Raw genomic sequence first — 27,190 nt, forward strand, 5'->3', positions numbered from 1 at the left:
TACTCTGAATATCCAGGGCATGAATTTTCTTGGAAAACAGCAATAGCTGTGGCTACTACAAAAAAGAAAAAAGAAAAGAAAAAAAAATACCAAACTTTTTTCCTTGAAAAACTAATGGATCTCATAGTGACCAATTCGAGACTCCCATCTTACTAGCCCTGATGTCACGCATATCACCCAATTACTTTTACTTGCTGCAAACTGGCACTGTCAGTCCACAAGAAGGTGATATTCAGCCTGGAAATATGTTTCATGCAGCATAAGTAGTGTTTTAAGTGAAATCGAGGTAACATTAAATAGCTGAGTGATTTCACATAAAAAAAATTCTGAATTTCCAACCTCTTTATAGAAACTTGGGGACATATGACAATATTCCCCAGACCTTTTTAGCTGTGGCATGTGCTCCCCTGTTCTCCACAGTCTCCATCACTTTCTCTTGCATCCTGGACACTGAGGTCTCACGGTAAGTGCCACACCATTGCTTTCTGCATGGTATTTTTTTCAGTGGTAGAGAAATACGTCTCTGTACCCACATCCTTATTAAAAATGGAAAAATAAAAATACCAAGACTGTGGGTTTTAAGAAAAATGGTAGAGAGCCCATTTCTTTGTGAAAGTGAGTGCTGGACGCACCTGTTTAATATGCAAAGTATACCTGCGTTTACAAGGAATGGAACAAAATCATAAAATATTATGAAACAATCCATCATAAAGAACTACACAGGCATAAAGAAAAGGTGTATGATGAAATAATTGGTGATCTGTGAAAAAGACTGAAATTTTAAAAGCATTTGTTTGGGATGTGAATAAAATAACTGCTGCTTCTGTGGAATTAGTTATGCATTAGAGGAAATAGTTTAGGCAATTGCTTTTTTACAGATGACAGGTTTATTAAATCAAGTCTATTGAGTGTAGCAGAAATCATGTGTTCTGAACAGAAACAAGCCTTTACAAACAAAAGTCTAGCCGGAAATAATGTTGCTTGGCATGCTGAAGCTACCGCTAAGACTTCACTAAATAATTTACATGAAAAATTTATTTGTGGCATCTGCTCAAAACACAGTTTGATTTCTATCTATCAGTCTATCTGTCTGCACCATCTATCTGTGTATGCAGTGCCAGCCAGTTAATTCTATTTGTTTTTGGTATTGATCATTTTGATTTTACTGAGAACTTTTGGATATAGGGCTCCTGATGGCATCATATCAGGAAATGACTTACTTTATTGAGAGAAGTTGAATAGCTTATTGTAGACTGCTCAAAATTCGTGAGAGGTGGTGTTGCTCCTGTGGTCAGTGTTAAAGTCAGACATCATGAGACTAAAATGCAGGGTGGCAACATTTTTCAAGAATGTAGAATTTTAGTTCATGTACTACATGTAGTTTTTGTTTCTTTGTCTCTTTTGGCTAAAAACTTACAATGTTATGAGCATTGCAATTAACTTCATGAACTCAATATACTCCTATAGTTTAAGTCAAGGTGACGATGCTGGGTGAACTAGATGTACGACACAGTTTGGGAGGCTTCATAAGACAAAGTACTGAGGAGAATTTTAACTGCTCAAAACACTGACTTATTCATGGATCCATCATTACAGTAAAGATTTGGCCATTTAAGTTGCCTGTACAATTCATCTAACCATTGAATAGCTATCACAATGCATGATCTCACTGCCCCAGTAATCCTGAAATTATATGTTTGGAAATGTCATTTGGGAAGAAATAACCTGGTTCACCTTCATGTGCTAAAATCTGTTTCGCAAATGACATTGAACCACATTCCTCACACTACGGTTTTGAAGGCTGATGTTTAAAGAGATTTCCCTGGTTGATGGTAAACTGCAAGTAAAATTATTTAATATTGCTCAATTTCTTTCTCTTAATATTTAAATTGTGAAGGAAGAACCACCACTGGATATTACTGAAACGCAGAGTCATAAAACCATTAGTACTAGAATCTAAAAATGATGACACTGCAGTACAATAATTCACTCTCTCCAAGAAAGAATCACCTTAAATATAACAAGCACAGGTCTGTCCATCCGTGGCAGCATCTCTGTCTGGGAAAAGTTGTTTTCCATTATGGAAAGTAGTAAAGGTAAGTATCACATCCAGATAAAGGAGTCATAGCTGAACGTGGTACTGCACATTGTAAACTGAACTATAAAACCTGCCACTGACATCTTGTGAAGAAGAAAAGATTTCAGGTTTTTAGTTTCAGATCGAGTTCTAATAACTTACAATATAAAAATGTAACAGAGGTCTGTCTCTATGGTTAGAGCGTATAGCTTGAAATTATTTTACTTTAAAGTGTTATTAAATTACTGAAAGCGTTATTTTTGGTATCTATCATGCTTGTAGTAAGTATGTCTGTCTCTGGTAGATGATCACGTTTCTGGCAGATGCTGGCTTTCCTCCTGGTGTGTGTCACTCATCTACATTACCTGCTCACCCCTGTAGGAATCTGAGTTTGTGTTCCCTGATACAGATGTTAATTAAGGCACGAGATTATGAAGGGAAAGAGTATGTAGAACAAGAAGGAAGGACTAACACAACATTCCTTAAAATGCTCACATAGGGCCAGAAGAAGAGAACTGACCAAAGACATAAGTAGCTAGAAAACCAAGAAAATATAGTGCTACAGAGCTTAAGGGAAGACACTGTTGACAGAGGCAATCTGCAGTGAGTCCTGAGCATCCTTGTGTGTCCTTGCTGGGTACATCAAAAATGCAAGGTCTTGAATGCACTTCACTAGGGCTGCTTCTCATCCTTGTGTTTACAGAAAGCAATCTTAAAGGATGAAGTGATGATTCCCTTCCCCACTGACAAAGAGTAGGCTCTTGCTTACAGCTCACTAAAAAAACAGTGGGTTATCCAAGCTCAGTGTTCCTTGGGTGTGATGCAAACTCACTGTGTGAGGAATATACCTGGGATCCACCTGTGGTGTTCCCACAGTTCCTGGGAGACAAGAGAAACTGACACAAACATACTGACTCTGGCTACTGCTGTGCTGGGAATAGTCAAGTTCTTTTGTCTCTGACCCAGAAATCTCATGTCTTTTCCAAGCATTCATTTAACAGTAACAGTCAGCTTGAAAGTAGGGTAAAATCTCAGCTCTTTCACAGTTCTTGACAGGCATTCAGGAAAGGAGGTGCCAGCATTGCCAAGAGGTCAAGAAAGGTAAGCATCAAAAAGGGTCTATTGGTCCTTGACAGACTTGGCCAAGAACAGTTTCCATGGAGTGCTGAGGACCAAAGAGATGGGACTAAACTATTTCAAAAGGTTTGGCCATAAATGAGAGTGCAGAGGATAACGGCTACATAGGGTCAAAGGAGAGTTCTATTTCTGGCAGTGATCTTTCAGTTGACTGTACTTACCCCCTTGCCCCTAATTTTGTTTGTGATTCTTGCTAAGACTTCTACTTATGGTTGTGCAACATGTGCTCTGTGGTATAATTCCAGGGAGCACCATTTACTTTCTAATCATGGTGCAGCTGTAGGGTTATTATAATAGTTTTCTGTAGAGAGGCAGTTTATTGATTTGAGGAAAGAATGCCTTTGGCCTATGACAAAGCTGCCTCAAGGGACACTCAGGATGAATCCGTCACTGAGCAAACCAGTCCCAGACTATAGAGATGACTTTCTTGCTTGCACTCAAAATTTTTATCATGAGCCTGTAACTGAGCAGGACCCAGTAGGGCCTTCCTGAACCAGAGCCCCCATATCCTCTGCCTGCCTCTTGTCTGTAGAAAAACTTTAGTTTCCTAGGCTTCCCCGAGTTCCAAAGGGTACATTTAATCAGAGAAGTGAGAAAATGCAGAAAGGAAAACAGTCAAGCAAGACAAATGTTAACACTTTAGCCATTAAACAAAATTAAGGAACTTCAGCTCCTCCTTAAGGGCTAGAGATAATATTCTGAGCCATATCCTTTGAGCTGTTTTGCAGCTACTGAAACCCTCGCCAGGTGGCTGCCCACAAGCACATAGACCCCAAATCACTTGGAACCAGAAGGTTGATGATGTTAGCCCCAGTGACCTCACCACCAACCAATCAGAATAATGTACAGGAGCTGGTCATACACCCTGCAGCCTCCCTCCCTCGCCCTACCTGTAAAAACCTTTCCCTGATAGCCTTCGGGGGAACTTGGGTCTTTTAAGCACTAGCTACCTGGACTCCTTGCTCGGCGCCCTGCAATAGAAGCTGCCCTTTCCTTCATCACAATCTCGTGTCAGTAGGTTGATTTTACTGTGCGTGGGTGAGCAGGCCCAAGTTTGTTTTTTTAACAAGTCAACTACGTACCAGAAACGGTACTGGGTGTGAAAGGCACAGTTCCAGCCCTCAAAGTTCCAGGAGCCCTTCAGGGAGAGAGAGACAGATGCTGACTAAGCTGAGATATGAACAGTGAAGAGCTATTAGCCACTAAAGTAGAGAATAGGTGGTTTAGAGAAGTGCAAATAATTTGTGTAAAGACTTTGAGTCAGACAGATTCGCGTGGGAGGGGCTAAGGAGCAGAATGATAAAGTTTCAAGTAGCATCTTTTATCCCAGGAGGCCCTGCAGGTTAGCTTGGAAGGGCATGATTTGCAGTGGAACTTAAATATGCCCTTAGATGCTAAGAACAAAGCGAAAACCTGTAGTTGTACCAGAAAGAAGGAAAAAAGTATGCTTAACATCTTTTCCAATAATTAAGGAATTGGATTAAAGCCAGAGAAGCTCGAAATGATTCTTCTCCCTTCTTTCTTGTTTTCCCTTCTTTTTGTCCCCGAATGATTTTCCAACAGTGTGGTTCACCTGACAGCTGAAATTCATCTGTGTTCAGGAGCTTTAAAGACTTGCGATCCCGGCACTCACACCTGACCTCAGCATCAGCCAGACGTGGCATCCTTTTCGCATCTTCTATTCTTGTCTTTTTCTGGTGGGTCTCACCCTGACACAAGGTAATTCATTTTCTATAAAATGGTAATTTGTGTCTCTTGGAAGTTTATCCTCCTTTAAAAAGGTTACGTTCCTCTGTTCCCTTTCAAACCACAGTCAAGCTGTCTGAATCTGACCATGCAAAGTTCCCCTTCACCTTCCAGAGAAAATGCCTTCCAGGCCAGCAGGTGCCGCCCTGAGCCCCCTGTTGTGTGTGTGTGTGTTTGTGGGGGGGGAGCAGCCAGAGCCCAGGGCTATGATGAGCACAGCATTTCTAGTTTCCAGGTTGCACATTGTTCTGACAGAGACAAATCACACCCATATCTGTGTCCACGCAAAAGAGAACATGTTTCTCAGCTAGTAGAGCTGTTTGGAGCAACAGGAGCACTCATTCTTCCATAATAAATTCTCATTATGACGCAAACTGAACAGAGCAGATAAACTCTTAAAATTCACCCCTTGTTTTCAGCACCCACTTAAACCAGGCCAGTAAATCGAAGGGCTATTACTTCAGAGGCTGTAAATGCATTTTGATAGGCTGTCCTGTCTATTAAGCTTATTTTCATTTCTTTTTTCATCTGTCCTGCTTCACTGAGTTTATTCCTCATTGCAGACATATCCAGAATTGTCCTTCACCTAATTTGAAAGTTCAGCTCCAAGGCTGTGACTTTAAAAGCGTAAACCACAGAATGTACGTTGGAAGGCTCAACAGCCGTGGCTTTTCTCACTGTGGGATGAAGGTTTTCTGCTTCTCTCATTCAGCACAGGAGTTAAAAAACTAAGAGATGGCAGGACCATTGTGTCTTTTTTATTTGTGCACCATAGAGGTTCAATTACCTGAATCCCATTGACTCACTGATACCTGCTGGAAGTATTGATGGGAGTTCCTAATCATAGTGAAAATGGATCTATTCTTAAAATCACACAATGACATAAAATTGATAAAAGCTGACTATCAAGCCAACACAGTTTACAAAATATAAAATTCTATTCAAGCTGCACATGTGGAGCTAGAAGATGGGACAGGGGAGGTTCTTCATTTCATATGTTCCATTAAAGTCATCTTGGCTTAGCGGGGACAAAGCTGGCCATCATGCAGACAGATGGACATCAGAGAGACAGACTGCCATTCCATCGTCTGCCATGTAACTAAGGCCCTCTGGTTTAGAGCTATGAGTGAATTTGATTCCAGTCAGGGCTCCAGGCCTTCAGATAAGCACTTAGGCATTTCACTCTTCTCTCTGTTTTGTATACTGGGAGACACTAAGATTTCATTTGAAAAGAGTTCTGCTGCTTAAAAAAAAAAAAAAGACACTGAAGCAAGACACACTCAGAGGCTGTGTATGGACTATTTACAAATAAACGTGCACAATCACTGAAATTTCAGAGTGAGTTATTTAAATGTATAAGGAGACAGAAATCTGCATCTCTTTGAAATCAAACAGACTTTAAAATTGTTGGGGTAGGGTGTAGCTCAGTGGTAGAGCACATGCTTAGCATGCACGAGGTCCCGGGTTCTATCCATGTACCTCCGTTAAAAAAATAAATAAAAGGGTTAACAAAGCAAGTTACAGTAGATTGGCTCGAATCTTTCAAGTACCTTTAAATTCAGGGATTCTTTAGTTATCTTTCAAAGATCTTTCTTATTGTTTAGAGTTTCAAACATTTTCTCTTACTTGCAACACTTTATGTTTTATTCCTTTGGATTTTCATAATACTATGAATTTCATTTTTGATGAAAATCAGTTGCCAGATAATTAGGAAGTGGTTGAGTTCTGGTTTTAAAATCATGGAACTCCTATGGCCCTTTCTTTCAAAGATGCATTAGAGCTCTCTCCAATGTAAACATTAAAACAAGTTTATGATTATATGTATTTGCCTTCGGTCATATTTCCACACTTGGTTGGAATTCTCTTTCCTGTCTTCTTTGTCCAATTAGTATTTTCTTATTTTTCATGCTACAACTTAAAAACAAAATTATGTCTTCTCAGAAATCTACTTTGGATGGTATTGTTTCCCATCACCTTCTCTGACCAGAAATAACTCTTGCTCTCCTGGGATCCCACCTTCCTTAATTTGTATCTTTGATGCTAACATATCACACTGAAGTAGAATTGAGAAAAAGTGAAATTTCCCATAGCTCTGTGGTGTGCCTGATAGACCTGATTTATCTAGCTGTATTTAATTTATTTAAACAATTTTTTTACAGGTAACAGGGTCATAACAATAAATGAAACAAAAATAGTTAGAGATATGTAAAGGTGAAATTAATCATTTCTACTCCAATCTCCTCCTCCTTCCTCCAGTACCCACACCAGTGTGGGGATCAATTTTAATAGCTTAATAGACAGCCTTCTATATCTTTCTCTGAGCAAATCTATGTCTATATATCTAAAGATACAGATCTATTTCTATCTCCATCTCTACCTCTGTATCATCTGTATGTATCTATCAATATGTATATGTATGTACACACAGTTATAAGGATTTTCTTTTCCAACAATAGAATTTTACCATATATGTTACAACATGTTTCTCATATGCACACCCATGTATTGAACTTTATATATATATTTTTTTCTAGTATTGCATACACACACTATAATTTTCAATAAATAGTGTCATAATACATGTTGGGTTTTCCATCCATAATACATGAGAGTATATTTTGCTGAATCAAAAGTGCAATCTTTATTTTATTCTGTTCCTTTTTACTTAATTTACCCTCCTCCTTTCACTGTCTTTTCCATGTAAAATCTCTATGCTTCCACACCCTGATCTTGTGATAAGAACTTGACATATAACCTATATTCATGTATGTGTATATATATATATGTAAGGGGGATTTGAACATTACTTTATAAAAATGAGGTCATGTTATAGACCTTTCTCTATGTTTGTCTTTTCTCATTCAACAGTACATTTCGGGAATCCTGCCAAGTGTCGTGATACAGCTTCCGCTCATTTTTCACAATGACTACATTTTATTCTGTGAGCTGAGGTAGTGTAATTTTCCCAACCATTCTCTTATTAATGGCAGTCATTTTGCTTCCAGATTTGTTGGTTGGTTTGTTTCTGTTGCTGCCACTATGAAGAATACCATTGCTCATTTTCAGTTTTATGGGTACAACACAAAAAGTGGGATTTGCGAATTGAAGGGCACATATGTAATGTACATTTTAACAAATTTTTTGGTTTCCTATCTAAACAGGTTAGAACAATTTAAATATTCATTAGCAATACGTGAGAGCATTTGTTCCTTGCATCCATATTCGTAATATAGGTGTATAGTTTCTTTTAAACTTTTGCTTATATCATTAAGTATCACAAAATTGAAGCATTCTTCCTTGATAAAGTGCATGGTTCTCTCCGGTTCATTTTTTCTGCAGTCTATTTTTAATGGAAGGTCATATGCACTTAGTTGGCCATTTCATCTTTTATTAATCTTTCCAGTAGCTTGGTGAATCATTTCAATCTGAGGACTCAGGTCTTTTTTTAAGTTAAGCTAAACATTTCTTTTTAAATTATTTAATTATTATTTTCCTTTCAGTGTTCCTTTTTCTCCTTCAGACGCTTCTGCTATTCTCATGTTAGATTTCCTAGATCTATTTTCTGGCTTTTGTATGCTTTTTATTTTCTAAAATTAGTAGTTTGAGATAATTCTTTTCCTTTACCTCCTAGACTACAAATTTGAATCTCTATAGAGATTCAACCTCTCTCCTGAGTATTTAGTCATAACACAATGGTTTTCAGTTTTAAGAATTCATGTTTGTGTTGTGTCAATTCACGTTTAAGTGCTGTATACTGTCCAAGCCCAGCCAGTCTAGAAACCCCTGTTTGTCTCAGTCAAGAGAGGCAGCTGGGTTGGAGTGAGAACTGGGTGCGAAAATCATGTGGTACTCCTTAAGCCACCTCCTTCCAGAAATATTCTGAGTTTTACTCATCATTAGATTGTCAGTCCCTTGCATTATATACAGTATGTAGAAAGTATCCTATTGACATTGATTAAATGTGTTTAAAACAATTTCCTAATGTTTAATTATAATAATCATCAAAGTTCTTGTTTATAAACAACTGAAGTGGATTTTGGCTAGCAAGAACAGAAAGGATACTTATTGCATGGATACACCCCCCCACACACATTTTCTTTATCTATTTACCTATGGATGGATACATAGGTTGTTTCCATATCTTGGCTGTTGTAAATAATGCTGCAGTACACATGGGGGTCATAGATTCCCCAAGATATTCATTTCATTCATATACATATGTATCTGTGTGTATATGTGTGTGTATATATATATATATATATACACACACACACATATTCCCAGAATTGTTGGATCATATGTTAGTTCTATTTTTAATTTTTTGAGAAACTGCCATACTATTTTCCATAATGACTGTATCAATTTACATTCCCACCAATAGTGCACAAGGGTTCCCTTTTGTCCACATCCTTGTCAGCACTTATTGTTTGCTGTCTTTCGGTATATACAGATGTGTCTGTTTTTCAAATTAATAATGACTTAGTTATGGCTCAGGTGTGTGTGTGTGTGCGCTCCTGTTAACTTCTTAAAATTTGAGGCCCAGAAATAGGGAAAGGTATCTGCTGATCACACCCACTTTGAATTACTAAGAATTTGCTTCCCTTAAAGAGCTGAGAAACGTTTGTTCCTCTTTCTGAATTGCAAACCACACATCAAATATTTCTCAAAGACCATGACCGTGGCTTTTGCAATTTCTGGTAGGCTGTGATTAACAGGCTACAGTAAAATGAGATGGGAAATTAGGGTTTACAGAGCTAAAAATACTGTTAGTAATTACAGCTTTGAGAAAAACAAAAGCAAGATTTATACAGGAAGCAATATTGTTCTTCTAAATGATGCCAGATTACTCTTCAGAGGGAAAAGAAAAGGCAATATATCTGTCTAATTCTCAGATGTAAGTCTGGAGAAAACGCAATGAAACATGTAATTTCTTAGGACGTGGAGTAGTTAAAAGACACTAAGAGGTAAAGCACAAGAAGGCTTTACTAAAGCGAAACAAGAATAAGAGAGTTTGTGGGAAATTATGGAAATATCATTTTGATAAAAATTTCAAAACATATCATGGCTTTTAGTAATGGGAAAGCAGAGATCAACCAATTAAAGTCTTGGTGGTGAAAAGTAATGTCCTTCAACCACTTGATGTTAAACAGACCTGAGAGATTCCTCAGATAGAACAGAAATAGCCTTGTCTTGATCCACATCAAACCAATAAAGCAAAGAAGCAGTATTTATCTTTCAAAAATCTTTGCCGCATCTACTCGACTCTTCTGTGGTGGTGGGGAAGCAGTGATAGACAACACGTACATGAATGGATGTGACTGCTTCCACAAAATTCTTGATTTGCAAAAACAAACAGTGGGCCAGACTTGTCCTGAGGCCTGTGCTTTGTTAACTGCTTCTCTAGAAAATCAAGGATATGAAATCATAAGACTTTACTTTCCCAGTTAATCATTTAATTGGCAAATGGCATGGCCGGGAAGAGGTTTGCTTGGCAAATGTAGTTAGGAGACCTGGTTTCAGGACCAACTCCATCACTTCATGATTCTGGATAAACATTAAACCTTTCAACATCCATGCACAATTCTTTACTTATAATACCTATCCTGGTTATTTGATAGTATTCTCTAAAAGTTCAGCGAAATAACATTAGTGGCCCGTTTCATCTCCCATGGGCAGTGTGTGTTTTAATTGTTTCCTAGCATTAATAGTAAGTATTAAAATTTTAAAAATTCTAAATAAGAGGCGAAATTAATAACAAAGTAGGCCTACAAATAAGAAGGCAAATAAATGCCTGCACAGCTGATTTGAAAGGAGCTTAAAACGTCTGTGACTTTTCCCCATAATTATCAACATATTAAGAAAACATCAGATCCATTGATTTCACATTTTTATATATTTGTGCATAAATATTGCTTATTATAAGCTAGTCAAGATTTTTAAATTTTGTTTCCAAACAAATGTTGTGTTGTAAATTTTCATGTACCACAGAAATTCATATTTTTGTTTCATCTTAAATGTCTTGTGGGGATTTGTTTTAGGCAGTCTCTAAAATGTTCACCATTAATTAATTTTGAAAAGTGCCTTCATAAGCTAAAAACTCAAGTGGACCTTGCGTAAGCAGATTAATTCTCCCTTGAGTTTCCAGGCACATGAACAGGGCTCAAGTCCAGTTCTTTGCTTTTCCACTTTCGAATAACTTCTCTTTAGGTTAAAGAGATCTCTGTCTATATGAAGAGTGAAAAAGGGTTATGATTGACTGGGGAAAAAGGGCACCTTTGCAGACAGACTTACTGAAGGGAAGGAAAAAACAGTCAATACAGTTGAGTTGTCATAAGAATAGCTCAAACCCTGTGACATTGATTGATGAATTCCCTTTGCAGTTACTAAGGTAAACCAAATATACACCCCAAGTTCTTTGCCTCTTAGGTAATTCAGGCAGAACGTGTTTTCACAGACTAAAACATCAGATCAACAGTAATATGCTGAGTTAACAGGACACCACATGGAAGGTCAGTATAAAAAATATAAAGGCAGGAAAATTATACTGCTTTCTCTAATTAAGCAAATATCACTTTCTTCCAATATTGCACTGTCAAGACCAATGAATAAGCAGTTGAAAGAGTCTTAAAATTGGAAGGAAACTTTGAGGTCATATAGGCCACTTGGGAATTTGTTGTGATAAAACATAGCTCTTAATTTTAATATCTGTTTTTTCAGCCTGACCAACCTCATATTATTTATTAATGTTATTAGACAAAAATTGCAGTGACCAGAGAATTTTCTTTGATACAGCTATATCTATCCATAAATTTCTGATTGAAAATGCACAAAAATACTGGTGGTTTTCTTGCAGGTTGATAATATAATTTTACTGGAACAACTGAGTGACATAGACAGTTGGGTCTGCTATGCAATTAATACTTCAGAGAATGACTCAGTTTTAGCTATTTGACAGTTATCATCTTTTGCCAGACCTCCTTTAATGTCTAAGTAGCTTCTAGCCAACAACTATATCACAAATCCATTCATGTAATATCAAGGGGGGCATTTTACAGTTTATTTTATGGGCTCATAATGAAATTATATTCCTTAAAGTTGAAAAATCCATGCTACTTAACAGGTTTTTAATGGCTAGCTTCTCTGGACATTGAGTGACATCTGTTAAATGTTTCCAGAATAAAATTAACAAAAGTATCTTCTGAAGTTGGATTCCATGAATTTTTCTCCCCCGAAGAAAATCTTGGCTCTTTCTCTAAACATTCACTTGTCAGCTTCATACAAAAATGAGATGCTGTTCCCTAGGGACATTGGATGCCTTAGCTTCCGTGAAGAATGCCAACTCTACCCTCAACAGGCTGAATGCTAAAGGCTAGGCAGCGACCTTTAACTGAGACGTGAAATGCCTGACTCTCGTTACAAACCCAGTCTGGGTCACAAGCACAAACACCTCCAAGGCTGGGCAGGCTACACAGAAACGGGAGTGAGTTCCAGGTCTGGGATGGCAGTGCGAAGACCTCTGTGGACCGACTCCCCAGTGAAGCATGCAAAGCTGGCCAAAACTACAAAAGCAAATGTTCTAATTCTCTAGAAATTGCTCATATTTCTTTACACCTCAGAGATTCCAGTAGAGTCATTTGCACATCATATGACCCAATAAATTCCAGCTCAATGAGTAAGTGTAGGCACTGCATCTTGAGCTGACCGAAGGCTATGTTGCTTTGATTTGGTAGTGCAGACATATCAGACCTTAATGGAATTGATAGCTAGGAATGATGTGACTACATATGTCTCAGATATAACCTGACAGTATTTTATATACAAAAATGTGACCATCTTAAAGTTGCTAAAAGCCATCAGAAGGGTAAATGTCTTCGAACTTTTCAATAATTCAGGGTCTTCAGCATGGATTTGTAATAAAAATCTTTTATGCCTCAAATAAACATAATCCTACAAGAAAGAAATTGTACTTTTTATTACACTTTAATAAAATTATATTTTCTGGGTAGAGGGGGAGGGAAATCTACTAGAATATTGAAGAAATGCTGTACTCACTGTGCTAAGAGCTAGTGAATTCGTACTTTAGACCTGGCCTTACTGCTAATTTAATCTGTTCCTTTGAGCAATCTTTCCCTTCACTGCTGTTCTGTTTCCTCACCTGAAAAGTGAGTGGAATGGGCAATACATTTTCTCAGGCTGATTCTAGCTCTTGGGTTCTGCAGTTTCACAAATGGGAGCTTAGTCACCTAGTTTGGCAGAATAGGAGAACTTCAGTACATCCTGTTTGTTTGCATGTGTTGCAAACACACTCACCAAGAACTATTTTATTTCAGTGCTATCCTGAGGCTTTGGCACATGAATATGGCGATCGTGTTTCCAATGTCAAAGTGTACCCATGTCAAAATGCTTCTTTATTAGCCTGCCATTTAGCATAGCACTTTAAAAACCAGGATAACAGTGGTGAATCAGCTCCTTTGGAATTCATATTCAATTCAATTAAAAATTAGAGTCATGGTCTTGATTTAGACACTGAACTGACTGAGCAGCCCCTGGAGGAATTATGTGATGCTGAGGGTGGTAGTGGGGGACTGCTAATATAATTATTTATACCACTGGAACTCTAAAATAAATCTAGCAATTTGATGTGGCAAAGAATTTCAGAAGGAAAAGTTACCAAGATAATGAGTGGCTTTTCAAGGTTGCTAAGGTCTTCTTTGCCTTTTTTTTCTTTCTGTGTTTGCATTAGATTTTTGCACATTAAAAATTTAGAAGAAATATATGGGACTTTAAACAATAAAACAGTGACCATGGGCTGAAAAGGCAGAGCTAGAACTGAGAGATCAAAGCAGTTCTGATAACCAATTGTAGATGAAGCATAAGAGAGAAAGATGAGTGTGATTCTAAGGATTATAGCTTGGGAAAATGAGTAGAATACAAAGTCAATAATAAAAATTTGGGGAGGAAAAACATAATTTTGGATATTGACTTAAATTATGTTGAATATGGACTGTTTTTGAGATTTTCAGATGCGTGTACCTAACAGGCACTCAGAAATGTCTGTAGTTCTGAGAGGACAGTCACGGCATATAGATGTGGCTGAAACCATGAGGTGTGGGTGAATGATCCAGTGAGACCCGTGAGCAACAAAGGACAGACTTTTGCACAGACCTTTCAGAAAAGCCACATTTAAGTGCCATGTTAGGGGGAACAGAAGTCCAGGAATTAGACACAGAAGAAATGACTCTAGAGGTAGGGAAATAATTTAGAAGAAAGAATAGTGTTCTTGAAGCCATGAAAAAATAAGTAGCCTTCAGAAGATGGACGGGGTGATGAGTTCAGTTAATCCCGCTTAAAGGTAAGTAACATAAACAGTGAAAACATGTCAGTGGATTTCATGGTCCAGATAAGAACATTTTCAGCAGAATGGTAAGACAGCCAGATAGTTGCCAGATAAGAGACAGTATAGTTTCTACTGGTTTTTAAGTTTGGCAGTAAAGAGAAGGAAGAGCGTAGGGTGAGTGTTTCACAGGCAGATAAGGTCAAAGAAAGGTTTTGCTTGTTTTGATATTTGCTTCTTAAAGAGGGTTTGGAGTAATATGAGTATGTAAAAAAAAGGAGAAGTATATACAGATACGTAAGAATGCCATGGTGAAGAGTACTTTTATTGAGAATTTTGACATCTGTTCTCTTTTAAGACAAAGCAGTTTTGAAGGACTACAATATTGAAGTAATTGACAAACTAGCTATCAGTTCCAAATAAAGTAAGGAATGCAGGGCATTACAGCAATTTTCCCAGTAATTAATCTGAAAGAAATAATGCAGTGTTTTCCCCCAAACTGTCCTGCGTAAGTAATGATTAAAAGTTGAAATGACTGTTTTGTATAAACACAGGTGAACTGACAAGTCTGTAAGAATTTTTGAGGCAGCAGGCTGGTTCCAGGGTAGCCCAGGGTACAGAAAGTAGATGGGCAAAGGAACACAGGTGTTTGGAAAATGGCAAATATTCTAATGAACCCAGGGGAAGGGTGGTGAGGGGAAGTGATGGCTGATTGAGAGGCAAATTTTGAAAGGGCAGATGGTGGAGGATTCTGAAGTGGATGTGTAGGTGCAAATATGCCTATTGGATTGATTTTTATCTCATGGACCATTCTTTCTTGGTTGGGTCTTCATGAAGTGAACTGTTTACTTACCAGAACAACATTTTCTTCAACAACAACATATATATATATATATATATATATATATATATATATATATATATATATATATAGAGAGAGAGAGAGAGAGAGAGAGAGAGAGAGAGAGAGTAATATATATAACATATATATTATATACATACACACATATAAATAAAAAATAAATTGGTAGAAAGTGGTAAAAATTTGGACAAGCTAGTTCAGGTAATGAGAAAGGAAGTTCTAGTAATGCCCTTGATCCTGGACTCATACAATTTTTGAGCTGGAAAGCACTCAAGGGATTGCTTAGTGACAGAGATCCTAAATTTAAATGCAAATAGAAGTCAGCTGGTAACAAGAACGCGGTTAGGTGGGCACCAGATGAGTGATAGATGTCAGAAATGGGAGTCCCACAGGCTGATTCCATCCTATACATGTGCTCTGTTTTGAAAGAGAATTTTACTGCTGGCCAACATTTAGAAACTGGATTTCATGTAGAAAACTTGATTTCCAGCTTAATTTGAAAAATTAGAAGCTCTTCAACCTGGGACCCATATTAGCATTTGGAATTAAGTTTGAGCTGCCTGCTTTTTTTGTCTTATGGGGGAAAGTGTGGAAGGAAATCACCAGGGTGTCAAGAGTAGATCCATTAAGTAGTGGAGTTAGGGTGATTTCTCTTATTGCTTTCAAATGCTCTGTTATGAATTTGTATTATATTTGAGAAAAGAAAGGAAATCAATTATAAACAAAAATAATACATTGGAGTCTAAAAATTGGTTGCCTGGGGTGTCCAAGTGGTACCGAATTTGTCTGGAGGTAGATGCAACAGCCATAAATTAATTGATCCTGACCTACAGACAGGCAGGTACCCTGAACTTGTTCTGACTGTCTCATGGACTTTCATTTTCAGGCCATCCTGCTAGTAGCTTTTGATGATAGCAGCAGGAGGACTGGATCATTCTGGGGAAGCAGAAGCTGTTTTTCTTCCACGTTTGTGTGAGGGTGAGGTGCCACTCAGGTTCAAACACATGAATAGGAGACACTTCAGGGGAGACCAGGGATTAGAATTTGGGAAACTAGAGTGGCAGTTGCAACTGGGTGTGATGCTGTCTTTTATCCGCCACCCCCAGCCAGGGACGTTTTTGGTTGTTACAACTGGGGAGTGGGTGTTATTGGCATCTAGTAGCAGGGGCCAGGGCTGCTGCTAAATAGCCTGCGGTGCACAGGAAATCCTCTGTAGCACAGAAGCATCCAGCCCACTACGGCAACAGGGCCGAAGACTGAGAGACACTCCCCCAGAAGAATTCACCTCTTGGTGTCTAATAAAACTTCCTTGGTCACTGCTGACTTAGGCCAGCTGCTTAATGCTCATATTAAACCAAAGCTGAGGCATTACTTAGCAATGAACAAACTTTCCCTCACTCCTTTCAGCCAATTCAGATGCTTCTGGCAAATACATTGAATGCCTCGAAATAATCCAACTAAATTTCACCAACATCACATATTCTGTGGACCAGCCGATGTGCTGGGTACTGTCTGTAACACACAGTGAGGGCCATCTCTGGCCTTAAAAAGAATGTAATGTTCAAGTATGAAAGAGCAGAGATTCTGCTTGTAGCAATTTCTCATTTCCTAACAAACATTAGGATGAGCTTGTCTCATTGTTACAAAAGAGAGAAATAATACACCAGAGACTTGGAACTGAAAACAAACATCCTATGGTGGTCATTAGCCAGGCCCACTTTTTATTCTTTCCCCTTCCTTCCTCCTTTCCTTCCTTCCTCCTTTCCTTCCTTCCTCCTTTCTTTCATTCCTTCTTTTTCTTCCTTTCTTCGTTCCTTTCTTTCTCTCTCTCTCTCTCTCTTTCTCTCTCTTTCTTTCTTTCTTTCTTTCTTTCTTTCTTTCTTTCTTTCTTTCTTTCTTTCTTTCTTTCTCTCTTTCTCTCTTTCTCTCTTTCTCTCTTTCTCTCCCTCCCTCCCTCCCTTCCTTCCTTCCTTCCTTTCTCTCTCTCTCCTTTTAAACTTGAGATTCTAAGCTGAAAAAAATAAAAGCTATTACTTCTAGCTAGTTTGCCTAGGATTTGGGGAAAAAACTGATTAAGAAAGACATGTTAAACCAAACAAGTAATCTGCTAAAAAGAAACAGAAATTATGTAGTCATTATCCTTGAAGCTTAAAGGTATTTTAATGAGAAACATTATTTATTGTTGTTGGTTTTTCTTGACTGATAGGCTCTCTACTCAGAGGAAAATTGTTATAATCACAGGAACTGTATGAAATTTGAAACTCAAAGCTATTCTGAGCTATTTCAATAATGCATTCTTCTGTCAGAATGAATTTTTAAAAAAATTTGAGAAAAGATTTGAAACCCAGGTTTAAAAGTACACTCAGATCTAGTCATCTGTGTGTATTTTCAGCAGCAAAAAAAAAAATCAGGATACATAAAACACTTCATTATGTATTTGAATCTCAGGCTTACATACTTAAGTAATAATCTTTTGCTCTTTGAGGACCTGAGTGATGAAGACCCTCTGATAAGTATGAGCACTTATCAGAAAACCCCAGCTCTCAGGTACAAGCTTCCTTCTCTACCTACACACTCTGCCTGATTTGACTGATCTTCTCTATGTTCTGAGGGTCACTCTGAAGACCCTCAAATCTCTCCCCTCTCTCCCTGATCTCATCAACAAGTCCAATTTGTACATCCAACTACCAACCTGACATTTCCACTTGGATGACTAAAAGACGTCCAGCATCATCGCCTTCCTCCCACCTCCAGCCAGCACCCCCACTTCCCCCAGTCTTCCCTCTGACATTAAATGAAACTTCCATCCACCTGGGAGCTTATGCCCAAATCAAAGGAGTTAGCCTTGATCTCTCTTTCCTTCACCCAATCCATGAACATGTCCTGGTAATACAGAGTATGTACAAATTTGAAGCCCATTTTAAAATATATAATTACATTGTGAGCTTTTATTTCTATTATGAATTATTGGATGTCTCAGTCCACTTATTTAGTGCTTAGATATACATAGTAATTCCTTGATGCAGTAAATAAATCAATGATCTTAATTTTTATTATGCAGCATTTTACCTACAACATATGAGGGAGAGATGGACTTAATTTCCTATCAAAATAAACTTATAAAAATGTTCTCTTTAATAGTTTCAGGATCCAAGACATGGATAAATGTGTGGACCAGGTCTAAGACCCACCCCAAATTACTACTGTGTTATTTGACCAGCCACTTCAGGTTCAGCCCTCAAACTACTTATCAAAAACTCCTTCTCGGGTTTATCATTTTTCTCGGTTTGGGTTTCTCACATATGATGTTTGTGGTTGCAGAGCCACATAGTTGCTTTGGTGAAAGACTCTTCTCTACCATCTTTCTGCGTCATGCATCCCAATAAAGTGTCCTTTCTAACTTGTCGGTTTCTAGAGGCTTGCAAACGTTCAGTGGAACTTTCATTTGACTAAGAGTCACAAACTGTATCCAGGACTCTTGGATTTCTTAAGGTGCCTTAAAAGCTACTGCCCAGGTTGAGCTGAGACCACATGGACCAGCTCTACTGTCCCAGCCCTGCCTTGCTTCATCTGTTTTACCTAGAACTGCATTGACAAGCCTCTACAATAGTTCCCTTCTGGACCAATTCAAGGCCATGGGATACTAAAACCTCTGGAAATATATCAAGATGGAAGGAATGGAATTCAGACAACTCTCTTGAAGAGCAACCCTAGATGAAGCTGTCAGGAAGAATTTACCAAGGCTGAGAGCTCCCTCTCATATCCTCCTCCCCCGGAGGCAATGTGCTCAGGTAACCACTGATGGCACTTAAACTGCCTTCCAAGGAAAGAGTGGTTCCACTTAGATATTGAGCTTTTGTTTTGCTCACTCTGGCTGACCGTCTTGTGCAGTCAGCGTGTAGCTTCTCTTTGAAATTTGCTGAATAAACATTTGAATATCATTGTGCAGTGGGTTCTAATTAGTAGCCTGAACCAGGGTCTCTGCAACTCTAGGCTCAACCCTGGTTTAAAATATTTACATTTCATTTATATTTACACTGAACTATGTAGGGATAGAGAGGCATCATGTCTGCAATTCATTCTCAAAACTTTTAGAAAAGAAATCGTATATACATACATTTACACACAGATGCACAGACATGCACAAAGGAAAGGATAAAGCAAATGGAGCAAAATATTAGCGTCTGGGGAAACTGGGAATTCTCTATACTTTTTTGTTAGTCCAAAATCAAAGATAAAAAGTAGTCATGTGAGATATCATTTTGACATTGCTATTACTGGGCTGCGTTGGCATCAGGTACCCACTGAACACCTGTCTTCTTAGTTTCACAGTAACAGGTATGGAATGTTGAAGGCTGCATGAGAATCGGATTCACTTATTTACAAATTTAAGGCAAATGTAACACATTTTCCAATGTCATGATTCACCGATTAAAATGTATGCTAGAGGGCACCATCTATTTGCCAGGTGACAGCCAAAAGTCAAAAGTCTTAAAATGATCAGTAAGGAAAGAGTCTGTCAGTGACTACAAATAGAAATAATGTAAATTGTCAAGGTAATTTTAATGGAGCATTCAACCAAAAAGATGGTTCCTGAAAAATCAAAAAATTAAATTTTAGTAAAAGAGCAAAGAGCAATAGGGGGTTAAAAAGTAACTAAGTTAGCTTTTGATTGAAAAAAGTCAGGGGTCCTGAAATGTTCAATTTCTACCACTTCTGTTAAGGACCTCTATTAAAATAACACCTCAGCTTTTGGGTTTGGAGATTGGCTTCCAATCTCATTATCCTCCTTCATATTTCCCTTCTTTTAAACAATCAGGTTAAAAAAAAAAAACAACGCTGAAGGCTAGTATATGATTTTTTTCTCAGAATGACAAATCAGAAAGAAAATAACATTATATAGTTTTATTAGAAAGCTCTATTTACAAAAACAAAAACACAGTTTTCATGTCTGATATCTTTTGAAAAATTTTTAAGGATGACTTTCAGGGGGCTTCTGAGCCAGACTTCCGGGCTAGTGGTTCATGTTTGATATCCCTCTTTTTTTTTTTTGCTTGCTTGTTTGTTTACTGAAGTCAGTTTACATTGTTCACAATGTTGCGTCAACTTCTCATGTTCAGCATATTGTATTTTTGACTGCTTCAAATTGCCCTTCCCTAAGACACCTCATTTTAGCTGTGACATGAATGCAGTTATCTATTGAGATAATGACCAAAACTTATTTTTGAAGCTTGTTTGATGCTGAAGAACAAACAGCTGTACTGACCCATGCACATAACACCCTGAAGGTTTTCCATGCCTGAGATTGTCCTTCAATAAAATTTTTAAATGAACATCTTAAAACATTGGTACATTGAGGCACTTAGTTCTAAGAAACTGCAAATCCAGATGCTTGGAGTTTAGTATGATGGATAATATCAAGCCAATCAAAACTGGATGTGAAAAGTTTGGCTACTAACTTTGTTCAGGAAAAAAAAAATGAACAAATGGAAGACAACAAATAACATAGAGTAGGGTCCCCCAGAGTTATGAACAAAGTAAAAAGCAATAAAATATGGGACAACATTGCTACAGTTTCCTCAGAATATGTTGTGACTAGCTGTGAAGACATTTAGATTTGGGATGATTTCATGGAACTAATTTTTATATTAAACTTTAATAAAGATATTATTTTAAAATACAGTTCTACTGTTTCCATTTAAATTTCACTTTCATTTTCATCCTGCTATGAAGAATTTGTTTTGAAAAACAAATTAAGTCCTTTTTCCCTGTCCATGTTGGAGACTCCTTCCTTCTGTGTGGCTGTGTTGATCGAGTTCCTTGTCTTAACCCTACTTCAGGATGACACCTGCACCCCGATGTTCATAGCAGCACTATTTACAATAGCCAAAACATGGAAACAGCCTAAATGTCCATCAACAGGTGACTGGATAAAGAAGAAGTGGTATATTTATACAATGGAATACTACTTAGCCATAAAAACCGACAACATAATGCCGTTTGCAGCAACATGGATGCTCCTGGAGAACGTCATTCTAAGTGAAGTAAGCCAGAAAGACAAAGAAAAATACCATATGAGATCACTCATATGTGGAATCTAAACAAACAAACAAACAAACAAACAAACAAAAACAAAGCATAAATACAGGACAGAAATAGACTCATAGACATAGAATACAGACTTTTGGTTGCCAGGGGGGTGGAGGGTGGGAAGGGATAGACTGGGATTTCAAAATCGTAGACTAGATAAACAAGATTACACTGTATAGCACAGGGAAATATACACAAAATGTTATGATAACTCACAGAGAAAAAAATGTGACAATGAGTGTGTATATGTCCATGAATGACTGAAAAATTGTGCTGAACACAGGAATTTGACACAACATTGTAAAATGATTATAAATCAATAAAAAATGTTAAAAAAAAAAAAGAGTTCCTTGTCTTGTCAGCCACTGCTGTAGGTCACCTCTGTTCTTTCCTAGATAATTCCCTCCGCTCAGTAATGTCCACCTCTGGACTGTGTTTCTTCCCGTCACCCTGGAAATCTGTGTCAAGTCAGAAAGAGAGAAAGGACCTGGAAATTAAGAAAAGTGACTACAATTTTACTCCTGGATATATATCCAAAGAAAACACAAATTCAAAAAAATATATGGACCCCAGTGTTCATAGCAGCATCATTTATAATTGCCAAGATATAGAAACAACGTTAAGTGTCCATCAACAGGTGAATGAAAAAGAAGGTAAAGAAGATGTGGTGTGTGTGTGTATATATATATATATATATACACACACCACACACACACTACATATATATACACACACACAATGGAATATTACTCAACTGTAAGGAAGAATGAAGTTCTGCTATTTGCAACAACATGAATGGACCTAGAGGATATTATGCTTAGTGAAATAAGTCAGACAGAGAAAGACAAACACTTTGTTATCACTTATATGTGGAATATAAAAAATAAAACAAAAGAATGAGTGTAACAAAAGAGAAACAGACTCACAGACATAGAGTACAAACTAGTGGTTACCACTGGGGAGAGGGTGTGTGTGGGGCATCATAGGGGTAAGCGATTGAGAGATACAAACTACTATGTATAAAATAAATAAGCTATAAGGATATATTGTACAACACAGGGAAATACAGCCATTATTTTATAATAACTATAAATGGGGTATAATCTATAAAAATACTGAATGACTATGTTGTATATCTAAAACTAATATAATGTTGTAACTCAACTATACTTCAATTTTAATAAAGAATTATGAAAATTAAAAAAAAAGCAACTACAGGATACATTTTGACAGACTAGGGTTCATTTTTCATAGGGATTTTGAATTTTTTTTCTTAAGTTTAGAGTCATGAACAATTTTCAATATTTGTGTCAGTTTCAATTATTATTAAACTCTTGCGGAAAAACTAAGCTTCCAATATGACTTTCATTTGTATTTAGATTTTCTTCCCCTTTGGGGAAGAATAGAGAGACTCATAAAGGCAGGATGAATCAGCTAGCTCAAACTCACTGACGTTATCTGACACTGTAAAGGGACAAAGAATTAAGAAAGAAAGACATACAGTTTTAAGGCCAAATTTGAGTTTACTGGGATTGGTGGGGAAATGTGAATAGTTTCCTTATACTTAGGAAGATGCAGTGGTCATCTTAAATTTGGTTATAAATAGACCACGTCTAATTGTAGATCTGCAGTACAGACTCCCCAAATACAAAGTTTAGAGAAGACCTCTTTGCCCTTTATTACACAATTTTTAGTGCCCCTCAAATTTTACCTTCTCCAAATAGTAGACCCCTCAATACAGGAGCTACTTGGATAGATGCTGATAGATTTTACTCTTCATTTCTCCCCCTTTTACAATTTATAGCTGTGTAACTAGAGATTCATATCAGCAAATGCTTCAATTCTCCACCTCATCTCAGAATTGAATTTGCAAAGAAGGCATCAATGTACCACCTAATCCTTTCTGTTTTTGCCAAAGATTTTTAGCCATCAACTAGTTTTCTGGACAAGGAATAAAAAGTCCCCAAGGTACTAGAATCAAAATCATTTGCCTATACAAAGAGATTTTATTAAGTCTGTTAACTGAACTCCAGTTTCTTTGTGCAATGAGACTCTGTGGTGTGAAATATTTTACATCCTCTGTCTGCCAGTTCTGGTTCTGCTCATTATGTATAAAAAGCTTCTCCATCCCATTTTCAGCTTCCTTTTTTTTTTCTTTTAACAGAAATGCTGGCATGCAACTTACCTCCAGGAATAGCTCAGAGCTTATGCTCTCAACTTAGTCATGAGAATTACATTTCTCTTTAGAAATTTCTCCCCCAATCTCTGTAATCATGACCCTGTAAGAACTAGGTGATTCAGTTAAAATGAAACATATGGCTTCATAGAACATGTAGAAAGCAGCCTACATCATACAAGAAGGAGATATTTTTCTTATATCAACAATATACCCTTATATTCTAAGCCATAGGAAGCATTTACCTATAAGAACATCTCTTCCCTTGAAAAGAGAGGCTTTATATGTAAAGCTAAGATCTAGTATATAATATTAAAATGTATGCCTGCATATTGCTTATGTTGAAAAGGTTTTCAGACAATGACTATAACTTATAAGAATGGTAGAATATTGTTACAGAATTTTCATGTTGGAAAACACCTACCAGTAGTAGTTATAAAATATATTGAAAAGAATCCAAGAGAGCTCTTGAATGAGCTTTTATTTCTCATCATGCAATTCTATTTCTGAATCTTTTTCTCAGTTGGTTTTGAAAATATCAACATCATTTTTCCATTTCCAAGAATTGAACAGATCAATTTACTCGTTGAAATGAGCAAAATAGGAGAAGAAACATGAGCTTCTGCCTGTCATTTTGTTAACACTCTGTATAAACCAGTTACATATTTTCAAAAGGATACTTTCCCAACCTTGTATTTGTCGATTATGTACTTAGCGTGAGTACGTGAGCCCAACTCCCCACTTTCTCAGCCCACATCCCAGAGCCGGGTGTTTACTTACAGATGCGCAGTTTTCAGACTTGTCTTCCACAAAACCAATCTGGCAGGGCGTCCTCTGATTCTGCAGCCAATAGTCTGTAGACTCGAGGAGGCTGTTGCTGCGGAGAACCTGAGGGAACCAAGGAAACCTTCTCAGTGCCATTTGCAAGGTTTTTTATGTAAACAGGAACTCTTTTCTGAAGAATCTGTAAGTGTTTTATTTGCCTCAGAGCATCTGGATAGTCGAAAAATATTTCCAGGATAATAGCACCTCTAGATTGTGTAAAATAGTCGATCAGGAATTCACTTTAGAGGAACACACTGAGGTTAATACTGTTGTTTCTTCTCTCATCAAATTTAACATCTGGAAACTTCAGTGCACCTGTAACTTTTCTGTAAGTTGCAGTCAAATGGTTGTTTTGGGGTATGGTTTAATTGGCAATGGGGATCAAACTTCATTTTAGTGTTAGAGTTCTTTTACATTCTATGAATATTTTTTATTAAAAATGTAGTGCTTCTCCACTTGGTGCAATACTGCTACCAAAATTATGATTTTTTTTTTTTTTAGTTCTTCAGCTTTGGTAACGTATCTGTGAAATAGGATTCAGTTCTTCTAGAACACTTAGGGTACTACAGTTAAGTTTAAAAATTATTATAAGTAAGTGCATTACAACAACCATTTTCCTTGTAGAAACAGTATGGTAGGGCAAAATGAATTTCAATTCACAAATTCACAAATGTGATTTATAAATGCCTTGTTTCTGGTCTTTGAATTTAAAGCAATGAATAAAAATTGTATTTCTGAGCCAAAACATTTTGAAGATGCAATCTCAAACAACGAAATGATTCAACTTCTGATGTGTAACACTATCCAAATATTGTATAAAATTTTTTCTCTACTTATATAAAATTTCCAGTGTTCTCCCAGTACCCTCTACTTTATTAAGGTATATGTCTGCTAACATTTGACAACTACCTTCACTTAAGTAATATAACAGATTTAATCAGTTTGGCTAATGCCATAAAAATAGAATGACACTTCAATTGCATTTCATTTGCACAATGAAGAATTGTCTTCCTTTGTTCTATAGAGATAAAAATACATTAATTTTGTCTCTGCAGATTGAGTTAACCAAATGTAATTCTGACACGTTTTTCCATAACATTTTTGTTTTAGCCAAGTGTTATCACTACTTTTTAGTGTTTTCCCCACTCAGTGGTTATTATTACCTAGAAATGACAAATTTTCATCATTCTTTTCCAAACAGCACAAACAGACACTTTGTGGATGTGCAGGTAATTGATGAACTTGAGTTCTCACTGCAGACTGAATTTGGCAACGGCACCTCTCAGGTTTCTTAAATCTAAACTATTGTTCTTTAAGTGTGAGCTGGGACCCCTAGAGGTCCCTGAGATCTTTTAAGGAATCCAATGGTCAGACTACTTTTATAATAATATTAAGACTTTATTTGCTCTTTCCATTTGAATTGTCTCACGAGAACTCAGTGGAGTTCTCCAGGGTCCACACAAAGTGTTGCAGTGTAACAGGCTGAATGCTGAAGCAAATAGGAGAGCACGGCTGTCTTCTTTTAAGTTAGATATTAAGGAGATTTGCTAAAAACGTGAAATGAAGTTACTCTTCTCACTAAAATGTTTTGTTTTGGAAAACACTGAATTTTCATAAAAATTTGTATGTTAGAATGTAATGTGTTTATTATTACTTTGAAATTACTTTAGAATAATAAATTATTTAAATTGTTAATATCATTTTAAATTAAATAAACACATATTTTAAAAATTCTTAGCTTTAATTTATGATATGGAAAATACCAATAAGCATTACACCTACAAACAAAAGCTTCACGAGGTCCCCAAACATTTTTAGAGTACAAGGGAACTTTGATTCCAAAAAAAAAAAAAAAATTGAAAACCATTGACCTAGATTAACCTTAATTAAAATATAGAAATGTTCTCAGGCACTTCCACCACTGCCATTCATAGAGTGTGAAATCCTAAGCTGGTCATTAGTAGCAGGAAGACCTTGGGTGGTTAGCTTAAATTATGTCTCAGTTTCTACACCTATGAATGGAAAGAGCAATACCCACCTGGTGGGATCACTGGGGTGTTCAGTGAGATGACATGCGTCAAACACTGTGGCGTGCAAGATGGCAAGTCATTGTCTCAACGTATGGTTTTCATTGTTACTGTTTGATACGAACTGCAAAAAATTGACACCTTTCCCTCAAATCAGTGAATCAAAAACATTTCAGATGTGTGAAGTCAAATTTTCTTCAGCAAATATTCTCACCTAAGGTGTAATTTCAGTTCCATATTTTGTAGTCTTAATAGTTACAGCATGCTTAGAATGTGCCAGGAGATGTGCTAAATTTTTCACATACTGATTGATTGATGATTGATTACTTTTAAATTTAATCCTTAATGCAATGCTATAAGGTAGGAATTATTTTGAAGAGAAGGATCTTCACGGAAATTGTCATTTTGAAGATTAAGATCCTGGAGTTCAGAGAGATTTGAGTTTCTGCCCTAAGCTGCTCAGAGCCGGACTTAAGATTTGGTTTTGAAGACACCAAGGCCTGTGAGTGAAATCATTTAATAATGCTGCCTTCTGTAACCCCTACAGACGGGTCTGACTTGGGATGTGTTTCTGAAGAGTTAAGTGCATCTAATTTTTGTAAATATAACTACGTCTATTCTGCATCGTAAGAATGTCAGAGATTTCAAATGGAGGCATCAAGTGAACATATCAGATAGTGATGCTTTACAATGCATCATTTTAATAACTCCTCTAACCAGAATCACTTCTCAGGCATTTCAAAGCTCACTCTGCAAAAATTAGGCCCTGGACTTCTTCTACATTCTAACATATTCAGGGCACAGAGTATCCTGGTGGCAACAAACTGTGTCAATAAGAGAAAACATCTGTCACTTATCAAAGCTTATAAATTACTCTCGTCTTAGGTCAGCCTTAAGCAGGGGGCACAGTTCAGGC

General features: G+C 37.1%; 1 protein-coding gene across 1 annotated transcript in view; it reads right to left on the reverse strand.

Annotated features, from left to right (window-relative positions):
- Window positions 1-27,190, reverse strand: part of SPHKAP (SPHK1 interactor, AKAP domain containing) — a 136,370-nt gene that overhangs the window by 63,014 nt on the left and 46,166 nt on the right. Inside the window, exon 3 of the mRNA XM_006207964.4 lies at window positions 24,203-24,310. Coding sequence (XP_006208026.3) covers window positions 24,203-24,310 — 108 coding nt within the window. The remainder of the gene's footprint in view (window positions 1-24,202; window positions 24,311-27,190) is intronic.

Source organism: Vicugna pacos, chromosome 5, assembly GCF_048564905.1.
Source record: "Vicugna pacos chromosome 5, VicPac4, whole genome shotgun sequence".
NCBI classification, from domain to species: Eukaryota; Metazoa; Chordata; class Mammalia; order Artiodactyla; family Camelidae; genus Vicugna; species Vicugna pacos.